The sequence below is a fragment of the Lactuca serriola genome, chromosome 2 (genome assembly GCF_051521515.1).
Source record: "Lactuca serriola cultivar US96UC23 chromosome 2, Lser_US96UC23_V15, whole genome shotgun sequence".
In the NCBI taxonomy this organism is placed as follows: domain Eukaryota; kingdom Viridiplantae; phylum Streptophyta; class Magnoliopsida; order Asterales; family Asteraceae; genus Lactuca; species Lactuca serriola.
In genome coordinates, this window is record NC_136409.1 from 47,581,564 (window position 1) to 47,594,137 (window position 12,574).

Below are 12,574 nucleotides of genomic sequence, written 5' to 3' on the forward strand. Positions count from 1 at the left end.
TTCAGGACTGACAATCCCACACCTAAACTTATGAGATTAAGTAAAACATTTCTTCTGTAGTTATTGATGATCCAAACTGGGTCCTCCTATAGTCAAGCAGTGCATGCAAGCTGTATATAACGAAGATCAAATAGACCTTCGAATAGGTGATCCTACTCTAAAACCACAACCAAACAAGGAACAAGTAGTAGAGCGAAGATCACCAATTCTAAGTCTATAAGATCCCAATTATATATAACCCTGGAAGCATGCACTTTGCAACTATAGTCTTGCCAGTAAGGGTCTTTTTAGTCTTGTTATAGTGCCTAAAATACTCCTATAGTATTTTATCTTTATGTTTTGTTTTAGGGATCTTTTGTATATAGAGTTAGGTAAGTTTTAGACTCGTTGCGACACCACTATCACTCCCAAACACATGTTGGTCGTATCTCAAATAAATATAGCTGATCAGGTTATATTTATTCCAGATATGACTACATAACTGCCCAGGTTTGACTGTAGTGTCCAACATCTAAATACTTTTGTTTTGTTCTTCTTGTAATACTTGTTCCTAACATGTGTGCTTGTTAGTATACTTCTCGTAAAATACTTATATTTTAAAAGTATACTTTTAGTCAGAGCACTTCGGCCCCATTGTATTTATAGTTGTATATCTTTTACTGGTTGATATACATAGTTCATTATAAACAATGATCTGATACCAATCTGTCACATCCCCACACTGGAACGGCAGAAACATTCGGGGGCGGATGACGTCATGTATAGTATCACACCAATTGAATAATAGTAATCCAAGCAACAACAACCATTGTATTAATAGTATAATGTTTACATTGTTTTCGAATCATAAACAACTGACTCCAAAAGTAAATAACAAGTAAAAGACTCGAAGCTACTATGCCTCATCTTCTTGAACCCTGAGCGTGTACCTGTCTACCAGTGTATTTAGAATACAAGTAGGTTTTGAAAGAGTATCAGCATTAAGCTGGTGAGTTCATAAGCTTTTTGTTTTAGAAAAACTGTTCTGTGTTCTTTCAAAAAGTGTGTTGTGTTTCTCCAGAAAACCTTATATTTTCTTATGTAACGAATGTTAGGTGAAAACAAATGATTCTTACTAGTTCCTATTACGCTTTCTTAGTGTATACAAATCATATACGATCCTGATCGAACAAACAATCGATTGTGCAGTTCTACCCTAAGCCCACAACCAAACAAGGAACAGGAAATGAGGCGGAGGCCACACATTCCACTGGTTGTCGGATCCTTATGTACATAATCTTGAAGTATTCACTAGATACTTACAAAGTTAACTGTATTGGTCCTTTGATATCTGTTGATATTGTTGCTCAAGAAAATCCAATATTTTCTTATGAAAAGCATGATTAAACCCATTCCTTCTATAACTACTTAGTTCATACTAGTTACGTATAAACAAATATCAAATAGACAGTTAATTGTGTGGATCTGCCCTAAATCCACAACCAAACAAGGAACAGGGAACGAGGTGGAAACCACACATTCCACAGCCTATCAGATATTCTTCATACGTAACTCGACTGTATAGACTAAGGATTTATAGAATTAATAATGAATGTTCGTTAATTGAATAATAATCTCATTGTTTGTAAAGTACTGACGTTTCTCCTGGAAAATCCTATATTTTCCTTAAGTGTAAGTTATTGAATTATCTGTTCCAAATTGAATAGTACAAGTATCTACAATACTTATGTTGTTAAGCATTGTTCTGTTTGAAAACCCTGACTACCACCAGTAATGTATAGTAGTTTTATTACATAAATAAAACTAGTTGAAAACGTGTTGTTCTGTATACTGAAAGTGTTGTTAATACCCTCCTATGATCACTTAGTACACACGAGTTACATAAATCTTGATTGAACAGACAATCGATTGGGTGATTCTGCCCTAAGCCCACAACCAAACAAGGAACAGGAAATGAGGCGGATATCACACATCCCATTGCATGTCGGATGTTAATTTCATATTACCCTAATGTACATACTAAGTCATCACATAGTCACTAAACCTGGTGATTGTTTGTTAGGTATATTATTACGTGAACGAGTCGTTGTTTCCCCAATGAGTTCTTATAACCATACTATGGACGATAAACATTACGACGTACTTCGGACATCGTGAACTGAATAAAGTTTGTCACCCCAGGTTGATTGTAGCTAATAGTCAGGGTGCGGGATTGTCACTCACGTATAGATCTATACACAAACTCACGCTCTCCCTCCAGGAGACTCTGGTTACAAGGGATAGACTTCTCAAAAGACGTGTCTCACATTGTAGTTCCCTCAACGAGTTCACGAATAATACTATGAAAACCCCTTTTTGTTCATAACATGAATCCTTATAAAATAGTATCTTTTATTTCATAATTCATAAGTTTGTTTCCTTGTTTGATAAAAATGTACTTGTAACGTTTGTATCTTAACATGTTTTGTAAGACTGATTTCAAGTTTAGTAGTAACAGTGTTCATCATGTTTAGTAAGTTCTATGTTCAATGTGTGTTAATGATAGGAAAATATAATAAACCAAATTATATTTTTAAACACAAGATTTCTTGTGTTTTTACTTGTATTCCCCCGGAAAACATTAAAAAGCTCGGAAAACATAGGGGTATGAACTCACCTGACTGTGAATGACTCTAGTGAATGACAAAGATCGGATGCTTGGTATGCTAAGTGAAGTCCCGAGCACAATACGGTCCTATTAAGCACATATTAACATGTATAGGCCTAAAATTAGTGTCTAAAACCACTAACGATCATAGGAAACACCCTTAGAATGTAGGAAACACTTGCAATGAAGTGTTAGAACCAAGAATGAGGGATGAAATGGAGTTCACGGCCTAACCACCATGGGTTTACGGCCCAAGATGTGTTCACGGCCCATGAACACATGAAGGGTTCACGACCCAAGAACAAATGAACATTTGATGCGTTTATGACCCATTTATGAAGGGTTCACGACCCTATGAAGAGTTCACGGCCATGAACTCTTCAAGTTCATAAAGATGGTGATGAAAATGATGAAGTAATGGATGAATACGAAGCTCTTTACATGAATAAGATGATTAACAAGTGAAGAGGGATGAATCACTTACGTTTATGGGGGTGAAAAGAGAGCTTTTGTTCGATGAGTCTTGAGCAGTTTTCGGCTAAGGAGAGAAGAAATGAGGGGTAAATGAAGGAAGAACATATATATATATATATATATATATATATATATATATATATATATATATATATATATATATAGAGGGGTTCACGACTGTGAACCTAGTTTGCGGCCGTGAACATCCCTAGATGATGTTTCTGGATCGAATGCATTCCTCTAATCCCGAACTGACACTTCTCAACCTTCAATCTGTAAGTATACTAGGCTTAGAGACTCTCAAACTGATCCTAAACACAGAAAGACCGAAGCAAAAGCAAATCTGACCTCCTATTGGTTGCGTTGACTTACAGGTAAAGATTTTGGGTTGTCACAAACGTCGTAGAGGTCATCAGTCATATCAAGCATGGTTATACGAACTCACAATAGTATAAACTAACCTTTTGTTTACGTGATTTCATTCTTTAATAGTTTTATTTTCATTAATAGAACTACTACATACTACAACTGGAGGATTCCAGGGATTTCAATTCATGGTTTTATTTTAAGTAATAAAACTACTATACATACTGGTGGTAGCCAGGGTTTTCATACATAACATACTATACATACTGGTGGTAGCCAAGGATTTCATACAAGAGTTTTCATACAAAACAATATGATACGATACAGCTGGTGGTAACCAAGCATACATACGAGTGCTTTCATAGATACAAACAGAATACAATAATCAGCTTACAATTGGTCTTAGGGTTTAAGACAACTTTTCATTACTTAAGAAAATATTGGATTTTCTTGGAAACATACAAACATTTTCACAGATTCATCGACATGTTTTCATTACAAAAACATGTTTATGAACTCACCAGCTTAATGCTGGTACTCTTTTCAAAACCGCTTGTATTCTCAGGAAATCAGTAGACAGGTACTCCCGCAACTTTTGAGAAGACGGAGCGTATAGAGTCACGTCTTTTATATTTTTGCTATACTTTTGGTGTATACAAACTATGTATCAAACTGATGTAAATACTTTACATATATATATATATATATATATATATATATATATATATATATATATATTCAATGTAATGGTTGTGTTTACTTTGATTACTATGATGCAATTGTTGTGATAATATACATGACGTCCTCCACCTCCGAATGTTTGCGCCGTTTCGGTTTGGGGGTGTGACAAAAACCCACCAATCCTTAATGCTTGTGTTTTTAATTTAAGTTTTGACATAACAAGTCCTTTTCCATCCATTATGGAACTTTTGTAGCCCTTTCCATTAATTAAGTCAAACCTTTGGCCAATTCACATTGCTAATTTAACACTTTTGGCCCTTTAACTTTTAAAATGTTACTATTTTCACTTCTAAATTTCTAAACTTCATACCAAATAATGATATGACTATTCCTTGATGATTTAACTATATAAATCATTTTTCATTTATATACTTTATAAATTTAAGAATCTAGTCTTAAATTTTAGGATGTTACATAACGTGTCCAAGTGACATGTTTATTCTAAGGACAAACTTCCCAAAAGTGACCCCATCTCACCAAGCCAAGCTACTATGCTACATCTACCGATCATGGGGGCGCATAGCAAAGAAACAAGTGTCAACACTTGCTTTGTGAATCAATAGGAGTGTATACAATCAAAGAGAAAATTTACAATTCCCTAACATGCCAATCATTCAAATCATATTCATGTATAAATTAGCCCCGTCTCATCAATCAACCAGTTTTATTTAATATATTAGTCAATGATATATCATTTAGTCATACATCATTCAATCGTATATCATGTATCGTTCAACCCTATATTATCAATCATATTTCTTGCATAATCGTATCAACATCGCGGATCATCGTATTAAATGCATGTATCATATTCTTATATGTAATGGGTAGTCTAGTAGTCATATATAACCAACAGAAATACCCCATTCACTGATAGTTCTCCCGACCAACAAAACGCTCAAGGTGAATCGTGACTCCTACCGTAACATTGATCCCAAGACACCACTTTCACTACTTTGACTATTCAATGTACAAGTACATCGCGATATCATTCTGGTGTTGGTACACGTGGTGCCATTCGTATGACACCTCCTAATGCATACATGATGCTTGTATAAGCCTCGTTCCAATGTCCAACATCACTCCAACCCGCATACCACTGGCATCTATAAAGACCAAGCAACTCTTTAATGGCTTGAAATCTTTTTCTAGAAGACATTTTGCAACCAACCGGGCCCGAGAATATCCATATAGGGTTTCAAGTTAAGTGCAATGTTCTACCCTTGCCCTCAACGCATAACCCCACAAAATCAATCGTAAATTAAGTCCAAGCATGAAATATTCATGTAATCACAATCGATGATTATAGCATGCATATAGTTGGAGATACTTATCATAATAAAAATCAAATATCAATCATTTCATATAACATGTCATAGTTGCAAATAATCGTATCGTGTACCCAAAATAGGCATATTAACCAAATTTCCAAAATATATGATTGTCAAAGAAGGCAATAAAGTGGCATATCTCATATAACACATATTGGGATGATCTCCTAAGTTGACTAACCAAACCGTTTCCGGAATGTAGTTTTCGACTATGTACAAGATTTATGAAAAGTCTAGGGACTCACCTTTGCTTTAGGAACACTTTATTCAACTTGTCGTTTTGTAATCTCTTAAGTTTGTTAAAAAAGACCTAAACTTATGATAAAAAAATATATTTAATGCAGAGTTTGATTTGGTATTCAAATACCCAAAGTAAGATAAAAACAAGGTGCGACAGACCAAAAACCATGCTATCAAAATTCTTTAATGGTTAATGAGGTGGTGTTGAAAGTAGAGATATAAAGGGTGGAATTAGAGGATACTATCTTTATAGACACAAGTTCAAAACCAAATGACTGGCATAAAGATAGGCGATGTAGTCATAAGAGAAGAACATCCCAAACTATTTCTTCAAACGTCAGCTACCCCGGAAAAATGTAAACAGCCTCAAGACATAAATAGAATCCGATGACAGAGAAAAGGAACCGAAGAAGTGGACTTCAAGCATCATCCCATGAACTTTTTAGTTTTAGTCCTTATTTCAAGGTTCAAAGAACCAAAATTGATAAGAAACCTTGATATTAGGACCAAAATTGCTTGGGTTTTCGGTCCGACGCCTCAAAATTATATATATATATATATATATATATATATATATATATATATATATATATATATATATATATATATATATATATATATAATGTGTGTTAAGAGTAAATTTCAAAAAGCAAAGAATGTAAAGTCATTAATGAAGGAAGAAAATAGAAATTTCAGTTGAAGATAGTAATTGCAACATGGCAGCAGTACATAACAAATACAAATGGTTCAGGTGGTGGGAGAAGGGCAATTCATGGCAGCTTTAATTTTTCGAACTGTGCCTCCTATTAAGTTGCTAATGGTGGCCACCGACTGTGCCCCTAGATTCTCCCCTGGCTGACTGCTAACCACCATCTGTAACACCAATGTAACAAGTGAACCTGCAGTTGATGCTGCACTACAACCCTCCTTCCTGCTTGTTGACATGGTGCTCCTGTGGCGTCCATCTGTGGTGATGACAAAGCCTGATGGCAACAATGGAACACAGACTTCTTCCCCATTCATGGCCATATTGATAGCAGGCAAGTCAACCGGGTAGTACACCACTAGTGATCCTGATGAGTCACTGCAGCTTTCTTGTAGGATCAAGATGTTGGTATCTCTGGTATTTGTAACCTGTTACATCAATTGCCAATGTTAAAACCAACTAGAACTGAAAAAAAAAAACAAACATAAATAGCCCGATTTTCTCTGCCTCAAGCATTAATTCAGCTTACTTACCTGAAGAACAGATATGCAATTGCCAGGGTGAGCCCTGTTTGTGATACGTGTAATCTCTTGGACAGGTTTGTTGTTCGTGAGCACGTCCCACTATCAAAATTAAACAAGATCTAGTAAGGCGTTGTTTCTTTTTTAAGTAATTAATTTAACATGGATAAAGCGTTGTCAGGATAAATAAGTTTGGAAAGATATTGAAAAAGATGATGGCGTATATACTTAGGTTTATGGAAGCGAAAAATAATTAAGGGATTACTTGTAAAAAGTTAATACCTTTTTGGACTTTATATAAAAGAATCTTGTTCATAACAAGTCGTTAAAAGTAAAAAAAATAAAAATAAACGATATATAGCTTAACAGATTAAGTTGCGTATCTTTTATTTAAACTACTGTAAAAAGAAACAACACTGGTAATTTGGTAAGTTATATATTGAAAATGATGACGGTATACTTAGGTTTATGGAAGCGAAAAATAATTAAGGGATTACTTGTAAAAAGTTAGTACCTTTTTGGACTTTATATAAAAGAATCTTGTTCATAACAAGTCGTTAAAAGTAAAAAAATAAAAATAAACGATATATAGCTTAACAGATTAAGTTGCGTATCTTTTATGTAAATTACTGTAAAAAGAAACAACATTCGTAATTTGGTAAGTTATATATGAGTATGTTTATTATTAATTACTTGATCAAGAATAAATAATTTAATGATAGAGAAAGTAAGGAAATGTGGTTTTCCCAATAAGTTCTTTGCCTATGTGTTGGATATATAGTACCTTGGGGCGATTCTTTTCATCTCGAAGGAAATCAAAGAGAAACTGGGGAGAATGTGGTAGCCAAACAGTGGCAGCTGCACTAAGAACTGTGGTGTTCGGCTGAACACAGTCTGTAGATTTGTAAAGGTTGGCATGGATCTCAAAGTCATCAAAATCCGAGACACATGACCATTGATGATCATCAGAAGGACTAATAATCGCACAAAAGTTGTTCACCATTCGTTGTGAGAGATTCATCATGCTTTTCTTACCTTCGGCTGATGGAATCACTGTTCAAGAATTTGAACATTTTAATATGGAAATCCAGAATTAATGTTCCAAATATTTAAGATCACGAAAAGATTAATGAACATTATACCTCCTACTAGTTTACAAATCCAAGAATTAGTCATTGTTTGACAAGCAATTCTTTCACATGATCTTTGAAGACAAGCAACCCATCGTTCGGCTCCAAATGCTAATCCACTGTAGATAAGATCTCGGTAAAGCCTATGAACCGCTGTTTTCTCTTCGATTTCCACATGTTCAATCCAAGTAACCTGTGATTATGAAAACACAAAGGGGTTCTTGAAGATATTATGCACATATGATAATATAAGGTAAACCATATATATAGAAGATTTGGCAAACCTTTGAGTATCCGTTAGGCAGGCTTTGGATCAAACATCCAGAAGGAAGGCGTCGAGAATTGAATTGGGAATAAGGAAAGTTGCCATCTTGTGGAAGATGATATGAAAAATCAACAACTGCCCAAGTTTTTTGATCGATTTGTTGACAAAACCGAGAGAAAATGAATTGCCTTATTGGCACCACCGGTGAAGCCACCTGCAACTCTTCATACATCTGCAAACAATTGTGGATTTATGATCATTAAATGGTCCCAATGCCTACACAATGTTCCCATACATGATGCACATGCTTGAACCTTAGACCTAATTTATGGATTCTCACATCTTTATCCGTATACCAATGGGAAAATTACAAGGTGTGTATGTGCATTGTATAAATATATATTGAACCCAAGATTGTCTCTCCAAAAGAACCCTTGTGGAGAGAATGAGGACTCCAACATATATAACCACTAATATTACTGTGTCGCACCGATGTAGGATAAACTAACATGCATAAACGGACAACAGTATTGTCACGCCTCTTGTCTTAAAAAACAATAAGATAAGCAAACAAAACCTTAAAAGCTAGCTGAAGAAATTAAATTACCAGTTGCAAGGAGCCACTTTTGTTGCCAAACGAACCATATGAGATCACTTCAAGAGTTCTTGCTTTTAACACAATAGTTGGAAACAAATCACCCCATTTAGTCTGATCAAGTAAAGCTCCATTATGGTTAGTAAATAATATAAACACAAATGGAAATAGACCGTGGGAATGTTGTATATATAAATAAAAAAAGATACTTAACCGAATCGCTAAACATTTCCACAAGTTGCATACTATCCATCATCACGCCAGCCGTAGCACGTGATGCATCAGTCCAAAGATTATGGTTCTTCATGGAAGCGTTTGGTTTAGGGAATGTCCGCTTATAATTATCAATATCTAGAACATCCCTTCCATCAGCTGACTTTGACCAAAAAGGCTCATTAGTTTGGAATAGCTTCATCAACTCATCTAGAGCACTAGTCGCCATATCAGTAATTAGAGACTTGTGCATGCCCAAAAGGCGAAAACTGTAGCTCGGATGATTGGTGTTGCTAGCTGAAGCTCTGATGTCATTAGAGGTTAGAAGATCAAGGTCAAGTGAAGGACCATCACTATCAATGGGTATCATACTTTGTTGTGTAGCACCAACATAAGTAACCATTGATAAATCTGATGAAGATAAGTGGCTTTGTTCCATGTGAGCTAGTGAAAGTTGAGGTGCTAATGGTCGCCCTATATGGTATGAAACAATGCTGGATACTCTCTGCAACTGTCGAATCGTATATACAAATAGATATATATTATCTGGTTATCAAAAGGTCATATATATATATATATATATATATATATATATATATATATATATATATATATATATATATATATATATATATATATATATTGGTTTCTTATGAGGCCATCCATAATGGGAGTTGTATAAGGGTTTAATGGAGTAAATGTGAATATAATATAGAGGAGAGTGAGTATGGAGTTGAATGGCCATTGAACGGTGGAATGAAGCTGTAATTGAAAATTTATTAATTTTTTAAGAATTAAAGTGAATGTGTATATTCTCTTTCCTAGTTGGCAATCCATACAACTCTCCATGGGTTTAATCCATTGGAGATGGCCTGAGACATGTTGACATCTAGGATATATATATATATATATATATATATATATATATATATATATATATATATATATATATATATATATATATATATATATATATATATATATATATATATATATATGGTGCATTTGGTTGCAGAAAATTTTCCAAGAAAAACGAAAATTTTAAAAACGCGTTTGGTTGGTTCAGTTTTCCAAAGTTTTCTAAGAAAATGGAAATTTTCAGTTTTCCAAATTGTATTAGAAAAGTGATTTTTACAGTTCTCCAAAGTTTTCCAAATTTTTAAGATGAAAAATAAAAACTCCACCTGTTCCAACCAAACGCGTTTTCATTGAAAATTGAAAATGAAAACTCCATATTTTCTGAAAACATTTTCATAGAAAATGAAAACAGTTTTCACAACCAAACTCACCCCTAATCTCCGCTTACCCCATGACTATTAGGAGAATCGGGTATAGCAATATGGCTACAACAAAACTTATCATTGAAGAAGAAAGTAAAATTATTTATATGCACTTATTTTATGTATTAATGTGGCTTTAAATGATTGGATTGATGGATTATATTTGGATATACCTCCTCTTTTAACTGAGCATTTTCATAACGAAGTCTTTGTTTTTCATGACAATCAGCTTGAACACTAGGAGTTATACCACAAGTTAAGCATATCACATTCTTTAAAGCCTCTTTAATCCCAACGTTTTCACTGCGAATTTTATCGTTCTCCACCTTTAGCAAAGAAGTATCCACCATTTCGCTTTTTGCCTGCACCAGTTCATCAGTTTCACATGAATTAAAACCTAATCTGATCATTTTTGATAAAATCTAGAGAGAAAATATGTGTTTTTATACTGAATGGATGATTTGAGGTTTATGTTAGTCAAAAAGAAAAGCAGTTCTAACGCAAAAGCAAAACAACTGTTATAAGCGTAAATCAAGCACATAAAGATTAGATAATTAAGATATAGATAAAGATTAACATAATCCTATATATCCTATAGAAATACCAACTATAAACACGCATATATAGATACATCTATATATGTATATATCTATACATGGAGAGGAAAAATTAAAAGATCAAACCTTCATCTGAGTTCTTCGATTTTGAAACCAAAACTTGATCTGTCGAGGAGTCAAACCCAACTCCTGGCTCAATTGTAACCTCATTTTTTCATCTGGGTGAGGACATTCGTTGAACGTTCTACAATTACCCATGGGAAAAACGATATCAGTATCAAAGATTCAAATTGAAATGCTAAATAACAAAGGGAAAACCCAGTAGAAATCTCTTACGCCTCGAGAAGCTGAATCTGGTCCTTAGTGTACCGGTGGTATCGTTTCTTGCCACGCCTATGATTGGGGGCTTCATGGTGGTCATCATGGCCTCCTCCGCTAGCACCCTGCAATGCCATTACTCTCCGGCAACGTCAACAACACAGTTTCCAGCAAACCCTTTAATTAAGAAAAGCAATCCTCACTACTACAGGCTGTATATATACCAATTATAAACAGTGCCATCATCCTACTTAACCTACGAAAAACACAAAAAGCATGACCATGGGAGCAAGAACCTCGAGGAAGAGCGACACATGTGTAACGGCTATAGATTTCAAGGGATATACATACAGCATGAGATTGTGAGTATATAGAGAGAAAAAGACAAGAATACTAGGAGAGAGAGAGAGAGAGAGAGAGAGAGAGAGAGAGAGAGAGAGAGAGAGAGAGAGAGAGAGAGAGAGAGAGAGAGAGAGAGAGAGAGAGAGAGAGAGAGAGAGAGAGAGAGAGAGAGAGAGAGAGATGAAAATTGTGAAGGGTGAAGGAATTATGGTGTGAGGGAGCATGTACATGAACATGTACATATCAGTCCATGAGTTGTTTTTTTGGAGCTTTATTTTAAGGGTGTTTTGTCTTTGTGCGTATAACAAACATCTGCTAATTTTTGTTAATTCTTCTTATTGTATAAAATTTTTGTGCCAACCCAAGTCCAATGACCTCATTTAGTTTATTTATTTATTTATTTTTATTTTATTTATTAAAAAAAACAAAATTAGAACTTAAGACACACTTAATAAACTGTATCATCAATGTAAATCTACCCAAAGACTTACCTGGGATGTCAATCATGGGATGACACACTTTTATGTAATGTAGATCAAAGGTTTCCTTTTAGGGCTTATAAATTGTTGGTATTCTTATTTAAGCCTTGCATTTACAAGGTCAAAAGAGGTCAAATTGCAAATGGACATTTTTATGCAATGTATGTGGAATGTAGATCAAAGTTTAGTGTTGGTGATTTTTTACGAGGTCATACTGTAAAGGGATGTATAGGATAGTGTTCGGAATGACATAAAGCATAGAAAATTTTAAATCGGGATTTGGTTTATTCGTTGTATTAATTATCTTTAGCTTTCGTTATGAGTATAATATTGTCTATGTAAGGTAACCACCTAAAGGTAGTTGACGAT

General features: G+C 34.5%; 1 protein-coding gene across 1 annotated transcript; it reads right to left on the bottom strand.

Annotated features, from left to right (window-relative positions):
• Nucleotides 1-6,546: 6,546 nt before the first annotated feature.
• Nucleotides 6,547-11,717, bottom strand: LOC145090299 (homeobox-leucine zipper protein HDG11-like). The gene is made up of 10 exons (XM_079028582.1): nt 11,403-11,717; nt 11,193-11,310; nt 10,683-10,871; nt 9,231-9,740; nt 9,029-9,130; nt 8,441-8,653; nt 8,169-8,349; nt 7,811-8,079; nt 7,039-7,128; nt 6,547-6,933 (listed from the first exon to the last, which is right to left on the bottom strand). Exons 1-10 carry the CDS (start codon nt 11,519-11,521, stop codon nt 6,547-6,549), a joined length of 2,178 nt encoding a protein of 725 aa, XP_078884708.1. The 5' UTR covers nt 11,522-11,717.
• Between the last annotated feature and the right edge of the window lie 857 nt (nt 11,718-12,574).